Genomic DNA, 15,466 nt, shown 5'->3' on the forward strand with positions numbered 1-15,466 from the left:
TTTTTTTTTTTTTTTTTCCTTTTTTTAAAGTCTTCTAAACCCAGCATGAATTTTATATATACAGGACGTCTCAAGTACTCAAAAGACACTGTGTACTGGACAATGTGAATGTAAAGTAGAAGTCATAAGATTGTCTTGTGAGGTTTATAATGAATTTATATGTAATATATACAATAACCAAAACAAAGGACAGTGGGAAGGGGGTTTGCAAAGTTTCCATATTTTACATAAGGGCTACAATGTTCATTTTAAGTATGCTGTGAAAAGATATGAATACATATAATTCTGAGAGCAACCACAAAAATTAATGCAAAAAGGTATAGTTAGAAAGACACTAAATAAATTAAAATAAAACTCTAAGTATTTTAAAAATCCAGAAGCTAACAGAAAAGGAGAAACAGCAAAATAAAACAAATAGTAATTTGGTAGACATAAATCCAAACAAATCAATAATTATACTAAGTATCAATGCACTTAATAGTCTAATTAAAAGGCAAAGACTACCATACCACAATGAATAGAAAAGCAAGACCCACTTATATGCTGTCTATAAGAAATATAATTTAAATGTAAAGACAAGATAGGTAAAAAGTCTATCAGAGAAAAAGACATCATGCAAACAGTAGGTATAATAAAGTTGGAGTGGTTCTATTATCATCAGATAAAATACACTTAAAGACAAAAATTATTTTCAAAGAAATAAAAGGTCAATTCAATAGGATTACTTAATTGTAAATGTGTATGTATTTAGTAACAGAGCCTTACAAAAAATAGGAACACAAAATTGGGAGAATGGAAGAAACAGACAATTCCACAATCAATCAGTGCATGAAGAATTAACATTATCTTTGTAGCCATTATTAGAACTAGACAAACAAAATAAAACAAAACCAAACCCTTCATCAAACACACAGAATCCGAAAAACACTATCAACCATCTTTATTTCTGAACATTATATGACAACTATAGAGCACACATTCTTTTCAAATGCATGTGGTACATTGACCAAAAGAGTCTCAGTCTCTCTCTCTCTCTCTCTCTCTCTCTCTCTCTCTCTCTCTCTTTGGTACCAGGGATTGAACCCAGGGGCACTTCATCACATACCCGCTCTTTTTATGTTTTATTTTGAGACAGAGTCTCATTTAGTTGCTTAGGGCCTTGCTAAGTTGCTGAGGCTGGCTTTAAATTTGGCAATCTTCCTGTCTCATCCTCCCCAGCTGGTGGAATTAACGGTGTACACCACCACACCTGGTGAGAGACAATATTCTGAGACACAAAGCCAAGATTAGAATGATGATAAAACCCACCCTTACTGCTATATTTCAATGCCTTTCTTCAAAACACAAAAAAGTAAAGCCAAATTTGCTTTCTCAAATGAAGGTGAGTAGTGATGCTTATTTAGATTGTAGGTGCTCTACAAATGCTTATACACTGCTAAAAAATAAATGAAAAAACATGGTTACATTTTTAGACTGTATGACTAGTCTTGGAGAATCCAAAATCAAAGGTAATTCAGAGTATTCAAATATTCAGTATCTTTTTTTTTTCTTAATGGATAGAATGCCTTTATTTTGTTTATTTTTATGTGGTGCTGAGGATCAAACCCAGTGCCTCACGCATGTTAGGCAAGCACTCTGCCCCTGAGCTACAGCCAGTATCATTTTTGAAAAACACAGGATTTATTTAAATTTACATTTAGGAATTTAATTATGATTGTTCAAATACTTTGTTCTATTAGTTGTTTTCTTTTAGAAACTACTTTTCAAGCATTTCCATTAACCTGATTTTCAAGGCTGAAACACTGAAGTCTCTAAGGAAAAGAGAAAGCTCAGACTCAACTCCCATAGCAACTCTAAATTCATCACACTATATTTATATATGGGTGTTTGATTTTAATGCATTAATGTATGTGAATTTGCAATGTGTCTAAGCTGTAGTTGCTATAGAAACCATAATTTTGAATTTTCTTTTAAGTTTAGTAAGTGCTCACACATAAAAACTCATCTCCCTAGACAGCTATCTCAAGTTGCAGATATGGCTTAGAGCAATAAATTTATAAACATCATGATTCACAATGATGTATGCACTTTATTATTATAAAAATGTACATTTTAATGTATGCTCTTGGCTGACAGATCAAAACCAACTCAAGAAGCAACTCCTTCGAAAACACACAAAATAAAACTTACCTGGAGGCCATCTACCCTCCTATGACACCTCTGCTGATGTTCAAGTTGCTTACAATAAAGTCACCCTACTATACCCAGACACCAAACTATTATATGGCTTCTCTGAATCCATAGAAGAAAAGATTTTACGGCAGAAAAATCAAGCATGTTCACACAAAAACAGAATGCACTAAGTATCTGGAATTTATTTGATGCACAAACAAATCTCCTCTGGAGTGGGGTTATATAAGCCATCTGGATGATGTAAAAGCACATTTTTTTTCCCTTGCTTATGTAGACAGAGTACTCTCAATTATCATGTATGGCTAATCCTTCCCACAATCACTTTTTCCACTCTAATTTAGTCTCTCTGTCATATAAGATGCTTTGAAGCTTCCACTTATTGCTATTCATTTGTAACAGTCAGGGCATGCAAACTAATTTTAATATTAGCCCAAGGAACTATTTGGGGGAAGAGATAAATCCACTGCAAGATCAATCAAGTATTCCAAAGCCAAAAAAAAAAAAAAAAAAATTGAGGACTGGTTCCTGTTTTCAATTTTATCATCCACGGCTTGTTTCCATTAATGCAAATAATTAAGAAATGACCAAGGTTTTGGGAACAGAATTACTGCTAAATGTTCCTGACTTGGCACCACTGTGAATTTCTGAGATAGCTGAATCTCATCTCATCAAGCACTTTAATTTATCCTAAATTGTGAATGGACAAAAATCAGACCTATGGTTTTAGAACAGAGGAAGGAGGACCAGTTTAGAGTCTGTACTCAGCTCATGGGGAAAATGATTCAGGGTCAATATTATAAAGAGAATTATAACAGAATCCTAAGAATTTGAAGGGACCCATGAGATCTGTGGTATCACACACACTGTGGGCTTCTCAGAGGCATGGAGATGCTCAATTTTTAAATAAAGATCCTAGACTACTAGGCTCTTTAGTAAGGTTTTAAGATTTCTGGATCTTCTTTTATTGTTGTTTGTGCTCTCTCTTGGTGCCTATGTACTCCTGCCCTAATACCTTATGTGCTGAGAAACCATATCCTCATGTTTATTATAGCTATTTCTAAATTAAGAAAGAGCAAAGAGACTGGATAAGTATCCTAGAAACTCTCTCATGAGCAAAGTGTGTGAATTTCACAGCACAGATTTTATAACACCTATTCTGACTCTGAGAAGACATTTTGGCTTATATTTTCTTGGCTGTGTTCCCAATATCTGGATACATGACTTCTAGAAAAATGAGGTCTTAATGCATTTATGGGAGCCTTTCTCCTATTATAGCTTGGAAAAGTAATGTTTTACATCTTATGTATACTTGGCTATAATTTTCCCTCAGTATAATTTTACTTTCCACACTGCCCCATAGTCAGAACATATTTTATTAAAAAGGGAATAATTAATTTGATTCCAGAAAAAATATCCTTTCTCCCTGATTAAGACCAAAGAGGTAAACATGGTCAAGTTATTAGGAACACAGTCTCAGGAATTACTGCCTTCTGGAACATTAAAACCCGAATTTATTATCTGTTGACTTTCATATGTTTCCTGAGTGTTGTCACCTGAGAAGTTAAGCTCTGGAAAACAAATACTTCTCTTTCAAGTTTATAGATATTCTATCAAAATGGCACAAGTTTCTCTGTGGCTTTTGTGAGACAAGCAAGGGAATTCCTAGAAAACGAGGCCAAGGCGGCATAATGACAGTTCTGTTTGGGGAGTAGGAGTGTTGGAGCCAAGGCAAAAAAAAATTAAGGACACATTATGATTGTGGAAGAAAAATATTCGGAGGTCTATCCAATTCCACTATTAAAAACGTGAAAAAAAAAAAATGGCAGTTGCATTTCAAGACCAATCTGTCCATCACTAACAGCTATAGGAAATGACATTAAGAGGAGAAATACCAGCCATCCTTGATTTTCTCACCTCCTTGTCCTCCCACTCCATGTGCCTCCTGAATTGCAGACTCTGGGAAGTACACACCACCCCCTTTCTCCACTCCAGCTCCTAGGCTGATGAAAGTTACTGACACAAGTAGGTGGCCAAGGAAAGATGGTGGAATGAGATGGATGTCATTACCCTAAGTGCATGTATGAAGACACGAATGGTGTGAATATACTTTGTGTACAACCAGAGATGTGAAAAATTGTGCTCTATATGTGTAATATGAATTGTAATGCATTCTGCTGTCATATATAACAAATTAGAATAAAAGGTCAAAAAAAAAAAAAAGTATGTGGCCCGTCTGAACTGCATGAATGCTTATTTCCCAAACCCCTTGTGGCTTAATTTTTATCTGACCTCTTCCATCACTTCTGCTCCAGAAAAATAAATCTTCCCTTTCCCTTTAGCCCTTCTATCTATGCCCTTGACCTTATTTTTCTCTTTCCAGCCTCAGGGCCATGCTTCTCCAATTAATTTCTCCTCTTTTACTATTTTCAATTATTCCTTTTCCATGGATCCTTCTCTCATAAATAGGAATATTTTGTTTTATCCTTAAAGCAAACAAAAACAAGAAAAAAGGAACAAACACCATTCTCCCTCCAATCTTACTTCCTGAAGCTGCCATCAGCTCTTTTTCTTACAACAACCAAATGTTTTTATTTCCCTTAATGTTTTTCTTCCTGACAGATTTGTTGAAGGTAAATCTACTCTTCCAGCTCACCTACACACTCCACATGCCCTTGGTGAATCTGTCTTACTGGACTAGTTCTCTGAAGGACTATTAATCACCTCCGAGGAGTCAGACCTCCTTGGCCTATTTTCAGGCTTTACCCTATTTGATGTTTCCACAATTAATATTCAGCACTGTTGGTGACCCTCTTTCTAGAAATTTCCTACTGTTTATTCTCTAATGTTGAGTTCCCCTGGTTTTCTTCACTTTCACCTTTTTGTCAGATGCTGATTCTTTCTTCCCCCATATACGTGTGTGTTCTCAAAGATCTGTGCTTAGTTTTCCTAATCTATATAACTCATCTACTCTATGGCTCCACGGTTGGACTTTGATACTGTCTTAGTTTCTCTGGATTCTTTAATCCAGTCCTTGTTCTACTATTCCAGTGAATGACCTCCAAGTTGAGTGATCCAATATCAGGCCTCATTTTGACTTCTTAGAAGATTTAAATACTGTTGATTCTTCTGCTCCCTTCTTTCTCCTTCCTCAACACAACCACTCACTCTCTAGTTTCGTATAATCTTTCTGCATCTTCTTTGTGTCCCATGCACGCTCTTCCTCCTTTACTCAACCATTAAACATCAAGAGTTTCTTCAAGGCCCTTTGTGTATTTACATCCAGATTCTACTGCATAGATATATGGAAGACTCACAAATGTTCACCTCTAACCCATACTTCTTTTGAGCTCCAGAAAAAAACACACACATACAAACACCGCCCCCACCAAAAAAAACCTGCCTATTTAGATTTCTTGCTGGATATTCCAAGAGAATCTCAAACTCAGTACACTGAAAACAAACTTACAATTTCTTTTAAATCTGGTCCTCTAGCAACCCTTCCTGAGTAAGACCCTCAATCAAGAGGTCATGGTTGACACCCTTCTCTCTTTAACCCCAGTATCAATCCATTAACAATATCCCGTCTATTTTACCCCCTAAATATCTCCCAAAGTTGTCTATTCCTCTTCCTTACCACTATTTTGATCCAGATGAATAAGAATTCATCTAATATACAGGGAAATATGCATATTAATAATGTTATCTTTAAAAATATTTTTTAAAATAAAAGATTTAAAATACTAACAAAATAATGACAGATTTCCAAAGGTCTTAGTTTACCTGGAATATAGTCATGAATTCAGAAATAAGGAAAACAAATAAAAAGCCTTCTTCACAGTGAGAGAAACTGTGATTACAGGGCTACTACCACATCCCTAGAACTGCTAACAATTTCTAATCCACTCTGATGGGTGTTGGCCATAACTAAGGAATCTGTATTATTTACAAAATTAAGGTCACAGATTTCACACATCTGAACATCAGGTTCCACACTGGCATGGAAACAAATGGCTTCTGAGGGTATCACTGTTTCACTGTTCACTACCCAACTGGAGCTAATGATAATTACCCAATTTTATAAGAACACGTTTTGCTTGGCAGTCTTTTTATGTCACGGATATTTATAAAATTTTAAAAAGGTTTACATGAACAAAAGTTAAAAAAAAAACCTTAAGTTTCTGCTAATCATGGTGAATGACTTCACTTTTGGACAAAGGTGGATAAAAATGAAGTGTTGTTTCACATTATCAGTAAAAATTGGCACTACGTCTGCAGGAGATAGATGCAGCATTCATAAATTTCCTCTGAAGAATTAGAGATGAGGATCCAAATATAACAGTATAAATCAGTTCACACTGTGGTCTGTACGGCCAAAAATTAAGCAGTAAAAGTGTTTAATTCTAAATCTAAACAGACTACTTCAAATTTAAAAAAAGAAATCTATACCCTGGAGCATTATTTTAATACCACGCTTCAGTGATATAACATGACTCTGCTTTTTAATAGCTTAAATCAAGATCATTAGACTTATGACAGATGGGTCAGAGGAAGGTAAATGCAGTCAGTAAGTCAATGCTAAAAAAATCATCCGAAAGCATTAAAATATTGACTGCTGGGTCAAATCAATCACAAACACCCAGTGAAGCCCAGGAGGGTCTGAGCCATTTTCTGAAATAAGAGTGTATCTCCAGTTTTGTTGTGACGGTACCTGCAGTGGGGGAGTTCGCATGGTGAGACTTCTTGGGCAGGTTGAAGATCTGTTCACCAGGGTCAGGGGGAGGAATTGCATCTTGCCCTTGTCGTGCCTCCACAGGATCGTACTCCTTCCCATCGTAGTTAGCATCGTAGAATTTCTTAAACCACTGAATAAAATCCAGGTTGTCCTGGAAACGTCCTTTCACTAGCTTCTCCACTGGGATTACCTGCAATATAGAATCACTGTGAGCCAGGAAGCTCAGGTTTGTTGGTATTCAGTCCAACTGAAGTGTTCCTCAAATGCAACCATTTCCTATTTGCCTGCAATTCATGACCACTGATCTCTCTCCCCCGCCCCAGCTTCTCAGCAAGCTGTATTCTAGAATTAACATAAAGCTCATCATTTTAAAGAACTTATTGAAAACAACAGCTGGTTCTCGTGAAATACTTAATACTTCTGAACAAAGCAGACAAAAGAGGGACAGTCAAGAGGGGCTGATGTCTCTTATAGGATATTTAATGTCAAAGCATCTCCCCTAAAAACATAGGCCTGGGATGTTGTGCTGTCAAGATTGATGAGCTTTCCCATTTCTTTGTAACATTTGGCCCAATTGTGTTGGGATAAATTCTTATGAGGATTATAGTCAGTAGAGCATGCAAATTAATAAGATTCAAGTCAATAAAAATGGACACCAATCTAAAGGTTCATACGAAACAAAATGAGTTTTCTCAGAGCTCATTTACAAGGTAGAAAGAGACTAGTATGAAAATAGTTAACCACAATACAAGGCCTGGTAGTGCACAGGCTACCCAGGAGCATAGCTAATGTGCCTTGGGAGTCTGAGGGAAAAGAGATGGAGGTTGATTAATGGGGTCACGGAAGGAGGAGGTGCATAGCACTCACATGGGCAGGAAGGTCAGTTTTTCATGGGGTAACCTTTCCTACTGCAACCTAAAGAGTCAACAGTACTCCCCACTGAGGGCCCTATAGGAACCTTTGGAATCATAATAAGGAAAACACGAAGTTTACTGCTTAGCTCTGCTTCAGTGGGCCACTATTTTTGAGCAAAAATGGAAAGGTACCAAGTTCTCCAAACTGTGCCATCAATAGATTTTACTTTCTGTATCTCCAGGTGGTAATGCTAGGTGAGGGCGACCCACAAGAAAGTGACAAGGTATGAGTTAGATATTGCGTGTGTGTGTGTGGGGGGGGGGCACAGATAATCAAGTGATTCAGGCAGAAACCCAGTCAAAAAAAACATGGCTTCAGTGTGTGACAATACAAATGGAAGCTGTACAAATTAAACCTTCAGAAAGGCTTTGCCACATCAGAACTATATACCACCAACATTCTAAAAAAAAAAAAAAAAAAAAGGTAGTGATTAGGCAGAGGATTCCGAGTTCAAGACCAGCCTTAGTAACTCAGTGAGACCTTGTCTCAAAAAATAAAAAATAAAAAGGCTAAAGGTGTAGCTCAGTGGTAGGGCACTTGCCTGGAGTTTTCAAAGCCCTAGGTGCATCCACAGCAATGCAAAGGGAAGGGGGAAGCAAAAAGACCTTAAACATAATGACAACTAAAAGAAAAAAGCAATAAGCATTTTAGGTTACCCTCTAGACAAAATCATTAGTAATAAATTTTTCAAAAAAAAAATTTATGCAGCTAAAATTGAAACTAAGCCCAATGCAGAAAGATGAAAGAGAAGCAAACTTTCAGCTCCTGGTACCACAGATTTTGGTGCCAATTTGTTCTCTTCTCACTTCTCTTTAACAAGGTTCTACGCATGACAGTTTGATGAATTTTTACCTTTTATTTATGTATGAGTTTCAAAGTTTTGTTCATGGGAATATGGATTATTATGAAGAGACTTCTTACAGCATAAGGTCTTTAGTTAAACACCCTACTCTACTTTGCTGCCAGACATGTGCAAATTTATAGTTTTATGTGATGGTGGTATATTAGTGGTTAAAAGAAGGCCCTTAATTCTATTGACTTCAGTTTGCATTTTCTGCCAAAATGAAAAGTTTCAGGGGCATAAGTTCAAAATCTGAGGTTGTAAACAAAACTTTGCTCGGCACCTTCTGATATACTGTTGCACTGTGACAGGCATAACAGGGGTACATAATACCGACCCTCATAGGACTTTTTTTTTTTTTTTATCAAATTATGACATGTTAAAGCTAGAAAGTCTAACAAAGGCCATCAATTCCAGTCTTCTTCTACTGTAAGAATTTTTCTAGGACATTCTTAACAATTTCTCATCCATTCTCTGCAAACTTCTAGAGAGATATGGGCCCACTATTTGATATATAGCAGGTTCCACCAATAAACCTTTGACGGATATTTTTTTTTTTCATTGACTGTAGCAGCATAGCTTAAAAAAATTAATGAAGATCACATAAGTGGCATTGTTAACTTATTTAAGTAAAGAGAACCTATATAGCTTTGGTTTTAAATATCTTTGGAAATAACTAATTGGAAATTAACCACAGCAAAGGATATAAAGTAGGTTGAAAATACTCCAAAAGGTTAAAATGTTACAGAGTGTATATTTTGAAATAAAAATTATGAGAAAACAAGAAGCCATTTTTTTAACATTTTGATTAAGAATGCTTTTTTACTTAGAAAGAGATTAATTATATTTAATTAAATATATAGTTCAAACTTTTTAAAGTTCTCTCTTATGATTCAGTTATTTTATTTTTTATTGCCATAGCTTATTTATTATTACTATTTATGCAAAGAAAAGTTTTCCATTTCTCCCATGTTGGTTAATCTCCATTCCCTTTTTCAAAATTCATTTTTTCTAAGCTTAACCATCCTAAGAGATATACCCTAAATACAGAACATGAATTAAATATGTTTTGAATAACAGTAAACATACAGAAAAAGAGCATTTTAGCAATAGTCCCTTATTGAGGAAAACAGTACTCAGTATCTTTGTGTATCATTTTAGGAATAAATTATAATTCAAAGGGGGGAAAAGGAAAATTTATGGACACTGAGAATCTGAGGGCATATACTCTGCTGAACACTTTTTGCATGCATTCTCTTATTTTAACTATAAATATGGGTGTGAGGTTTCTAGTTCCATTTTATAGATGGGTAAAATCAGGCTGAAAGAATTTAAATAATTTGCTCAAGTCATGGAGCTGAGATTCAAACCCATGGTATTCCCACTGTAACTTGTTTTTCCAAAGGAATAAGATGCACAACCACAGAAACACCTGGCAAACAAAAACATAAGCTTATAACAACAATTTTAACATCTGTGGTTCCTGTGAGAGTTTTTAGTCCAATGGTTACAAGGTTAGACAAGCTTTTGAAATTAAAACCTCACACAAACATACAAAGTTGGACTGATGCTTTACACTATGCATAGATCCCAACTTGTCAAGGTAGCAAGACATATATCCTATTGATGAGTTCTCAGATTTTTGTTCTTTCTCGTCAAAAACAACATTAAGGAAAAGACAGTGTATTTTACAGAGGTACAAGTGAGTCTCCTACCTTATCGACATTCATTCGCTTAAATGATGCTTGCAGAAGTTTAAAATTGTGAATATACTCATGCTCCAACTTCGCTTGAAATTTTACTTTCTTCAAACTAATGCAGCCTGGAAAAAGCATATCCATGAACTGGCAATAGGCTGCTCCTAGAAAGAGACAAGAAAAGTATATAAGTGAGACTGGCTGTACCCAGATGTGACAATGGATTGGTAAGCAAGAAAATGAACATGCTTGTAGGTAACATCATTCAAAGCAGAGCCCACATGGCCATGTGTGTCCTTCTAATCACTACACTTACACTTCTCTGTCCACAGAGACTAGGTGCTAGGGGGACAGGATATTGCCTCAGTGATGAAGAGCCTGCCACTTCCCCATTCCTCACCCTGTGTGCTACACTGCATGTACCAGAGCATCCGGGGCCCAAGACCAAGGGGGAGAACCTCATACACTGAAGTCAAGGGGAAGCCAGGCTAAGAGTAACTCCTCCTAGCTTCCACCAGGGAAAAGGAACATACTCCTCCCCCCCCCTTTTTGGATACTACCTAATCGATGTCATCAAAAAAGAGGAAAAAGAACAGAAAATACTACAAAAGTTTTACAAAATGCATAGCTCAAAAATACACATATGCTGAAGTTGTTCTATAGCCATATTGCAAAATAACAGGGATGAAAAATGCATCACTAAGCCATTGAATGCCCCAAACAGTTGTATACCAATCAACAGGGTGCCCATATTAACATGAAAGATGAAGACAGGAGTACCTTGAGACTTACAGAAATTCAGAGTCATGCTGTTTATGACTGAGAAATAAACATGACAGAAATGTTCAATGAGTCCCCTGACAAAATAGTCTTAAGTTTTTTTTTTTTTTTTAATATGAAGAACTCTTAGAACACGAGTCTCAGTTAGAAAATACCAGAAAGAGCATGTTTACTTGTACATCTCTTCTTAATAGCAAAAGACTAACGGCATTTAGCTAAAGAAATTCAAAGTCAGAATGATTTTTTTTTTCTTTTGCAAGAAAGAAAAGCAATTGAATGGCAAGACTTTGAACAAGTGGCCATTTTAAAAAATATATTTCAGTTGTGGATGGACACAATACTTTTATTTTTATGTGGTGCTGTGGATTGAACCCAGTGCCTCCTGCGTGGTAGGCAAGTGCTCTACCACTGAGCTACAACCCCAGCCCCACAAGTAGCCATTTTTAAGTTCATTCTTTCTTTGCTATCTCCAGATCTCTTGGTCTGTTTCAATAATGTGCAACTGACAGACTTTCTGGAACATGAATGGCCTCCCTTATCCTTTAACAACATCAAGGCTTCTGAAAGGATACTCCCTTCTATGTGAGTGATTTGCCTTCAGATGGCAAAGACCCACTCTGTCTCTCCTGCCAAACAGATGTAGAGCATCCTTTACTGAGACAGGAATCCCAGATAAGTGGGAACAAGACCACAATCTAGGGTTGTAGAACAGGAAATGTTGGGCAACTTGTATTTTGTAGGAAAAAGCATAAATGGATGAAATGCAGGCCATAATCAAATCTCCAGAGTGCCTGCATCTGGCTCTCCACAGATGCCAACACCCTGAATACCAACGAGTCAGTTTCCTGTCAAGCAGGTGGGTTCTCTTAGAAACAGAATATAACAAACCAAACCATCAGCCGGCAGCTGGAAGTTTGCTGGCAGCTGGAAGTTTGCTGAGGACCACGGAGCTGCTCATTGGGGGACTTTTTTTGGCTGTGGCTCTCAACATCTCCCCCTCTCTGTTTAAACAACAAGCATGTGGCTTAGGGACCGTGTCTGTTAGGCAGTCCAATTCAACATATGGTCCTTACCCGTCATCGGATGAACTGACCTCTAGGCGTCAGCCTCCTGTCTTAGGTTGGTACCACTGCAATTGGATCATACCCGTCACTGACTACCGGTCCAGCATACAGCTATACTTGTGGATAGGCCTTTGCACCAGTGGGGGGGTGAGGTTCTTTGCCTCACCTCTGTTGGCCCCCAAATTTTAGACCATCACTAGTAGAGGAGGATGCAAAATGCCATGACATTAAGCCAATTGAGGGCTCCTTTGAAAAATTGTACCACCGGTGACATCATCAGCAAAAATACCCCAACACTACCACAAGTCGCTGCACCAACAGATAGTTCACAATGCATACAGGTGAGCTCACAATGTGTCCAGGCAAGTTCTGCAAGCAGTTCAGTGATGGCTATTGCAGAAGCTGCAGATTGGTTTTATCTTTGACTTCACCAGCACTGGGATGAAGATAGGAATTCTGNACCGGTAGTCAGTGACGGGTATGATCCAATTGCAGTGGTACCAACCTAAGACAGGAGGCTGACGCCTAGAGGTCAGTTCATCCGATGACGGGTAAGGACCATATGTTGAATTGGACTGCCTAACAGACACGGTCCCTAAGCCACATGCTTGTTGTTTAAACAGAGAGGGGGAGATGTTGAGAGCCACAGCCAAAGGGGCCCCAGCAAACTTCCAGCTGCCAGCAAACTTCCAGCTGCCGGCTGATGATTGGCTCACAGCGGCCCCAGCAACATCTAGCTGATTGGCTCCTCGGCCCCAGCAACATCTAGCTGATTGGCTCCTCTGCGGTGATGCTCATTGGACTGTTTCCCTGCCCTTTCAGACCATGGAGCTGCTCATTGGGGGACTTTTTTTGGCTCCGCCCACGTGACCCAGCCAATCGGCCTCAAGAGCAGGAGGATTGTGGGAGGTGAAGAGAGGCTGGTGTGGGAGAGAGAGGCTTGTGGAAAGCCGGTGGTGGCAGTTGAGGCTCTGAGGATTTTTCCTGAGAGGCTGTTTTGTTTGGCGTGTGTGGTTCTAAAAATAAAGTTAGTTTCTTTTGACAAGTGGCTCCTGATTGTGCCCAGCCAGACTGCGGCACCAAACCCCAAAACATTGGAGGTAGAAAAAGAAACATCATGACATGGGGACCATTCCTACAGTTATTATCCAATTATTCAGTCTGCCTTCTAAAGTACCACCAGATGGAGCAAATTCCAACAGCCACTTTAACTTTACATAGGTGGGAATGTTGAACTAACTGCCTTTACCCGCTCTGTAAGTTATTTTCACTTTTATAGTGTTTAGCATAGGATTTACCGATGGAGACCCAGATATTCTATATTCTCACAAACCAACCAACCAAATCACTGATCTTTCAAATTTAAAAAGAAAATCCAGATTATAGAAAAAATAATCAATATAGAGAGGGAAGGAAGAAAAAAAATCAATTTTAAGATGACCATCCAAGAGATACACTGGATGGTGTATCTAATCATTGGGCAGAGGTTATTTTTTTTTTAAATGTGATAATACTTTAGAATGTAATCATATATCATTTTTATGTACATTTTAAACTATACAAATCATGATTCCCTTTCTGGGTCATTGAATATTCTCTATCAATATTTTTTAATGGCTTTCTGATATTTATATCATGCATAGCAACTGTCCCAAACCACGATTATATAAATATTCATATGTAGTTTAAGTACTTTTATGATCTTAAGTTCTACATTTAAATTCTGAATCCATGTGAAATTTATTTTGGTCTATGATATAAAGTATGATTCTAATTTTAGTCATCCCAAATGTTAGTGGAAATCTGTCACTTTTGGCTCCCCTGCATTTGGGCACTTTCCTACCTGGGGAGATGTCCCACAGAAGCTGAAAATGGGCAGGCCTCCCTTTCCTGATCCAGCAATAAGGACACAGGCCCATGACCAGGGCTCTGCCTTGGATGTTTCTGCCTAGGTCTCTTGTGGAAGGAGTGATAGAAATACACAGAGACAAACAGAACTACTCATGGTGGCAGTGGTATGTCTAGAGTCCTGAGCAGGGACAGCAGAATAGGGACATGCTAACCATCCTATTCCTGTGGCACAAAGAAGGCTGCATTCCCAGCTCCTTAGCATCCTTTGCTTCCCTCATCTTCTGGGCCTGGCTTTCCACTGACTCTGAGCTACCCAATCTCTCTTCTGCTTAATCTGATCATGATTAATTTCTGCTATTTCAACCCAAATGCCAACTGATAAAACCAGGTAGGTGTTAACCACCATCATTTTTAAAAACATTTTATTTATTTATTTATTTATTTACTTACTTACTTACTTATTTTTATGTGGTGCTGAGGATTGAACCCAGTGCCTCACACATGTGAGGCAAGCACTCTGCCACTGAGCCACAATCCCAGCCCAACCACCATCATATAAAGGTAATATCCACTTTCCTCACTGGTGAGGAGCACTATCCATCCATACTGTACTATACATTACTTTAAAAAATGTTCTAATTAGTTATACATAATAGCAGGATACATTTTGATTCATTGTACACAAATGCAGCACAATTTTTCATTTCTCTAGCTGTACACAATGTAGAATCACACCACATGTTCATCTCATTACACCATCTTTCCTGCCCTCATATCCCTTCCCCTTTCCTTCCTCCCTTTTACCCAATCAAAGTTCTTCCATTCTCCCCATGGCCCTCTCCTCCCCCCCCCCATTATGGATCAACATCCACTTATCAGAGAGAACATTTGGCATTTGTTTTTTAGGATTGACTTACTTTGCTTAGCATGATATTCTCCAACTCCATCCATTTACCTTCAAATGCCATAATTTTATTCTCTTTTAATGCTGAGCAATATTCCATTGTGTATATATGCCACAGTTTCTTTATCCATTGATCTGTTGAAGGGCATCTAGGGTTGGTTCCATAGCTTAGCTATTGTGAATTGAACTGTTATAAACATTGATGTGGCTCTGTATGTATTACTTTCCTAATACGTGAGACTGGAACTTTTTCTTCTTCTTTTTTTTTTTTAATTGGTTGTTCAAAACATTATAAAGCTATTGACATATCATATTTCATACAATAGATTCAAGTTGGTTATGAACTCCCAATTGTACCCCAAATACAGATTGCAGAATCACATCGGTTACACATCCACATTTTTACATAATGCCCTATTAGTAACTGTTGTATTCTGCTACCTTTCCTATCCTCTACTATCCCCCCTCCCTGTCCTCCCATCTTCTCTC

General features: G+C 37.7%; 1 protein-coding gene across 3 annotated transcripts in view; it reads right to left on the reverse strand.

The window, feature by feature from the left end:
• Nucleotides 1–15,466, reverse strand: part of Mapre2 (microtubule associated protein RP/EB family member 2) — a 159,560-nt gene that overhangs the window by 29,718 nt on the left and 114,376 nt on the right. For all 3 annotated transcript variants that reach the window (XM_015482443.2, XM_048806339.1, XM_015482442.2), the window contains 2 exons: nucleotides 10,397–10,542; nucleotides 6,902–7,115 (listed from right to left, as the gene is read on the reverse strand). In XM_015482443.2, the coding sequence (XP_015337929.1) occupies nucleotides 6,902–7,115; nucleotides 10,397–10,542 (360 nt within the window). The remainder of the gene's footprint in view (nucleotides 1–6,901; nucleotides 7,116–10,396; nucleotides 10,543–15,466) is intronic.

Source organism: Marmota marmota, unplaced genomic scaffold (assembly GCF_001458135.2).
Source record: "Marmota marmota marmota unplaced genomic scaffold, marMar, whole genome shotgun sequence".
NCBI classification, from domain to species: Eukaryota; Metazoa; Chordata; class Mammalia; order Rodentia; family Sciuridae; genus Marmota; species Marmota marmota.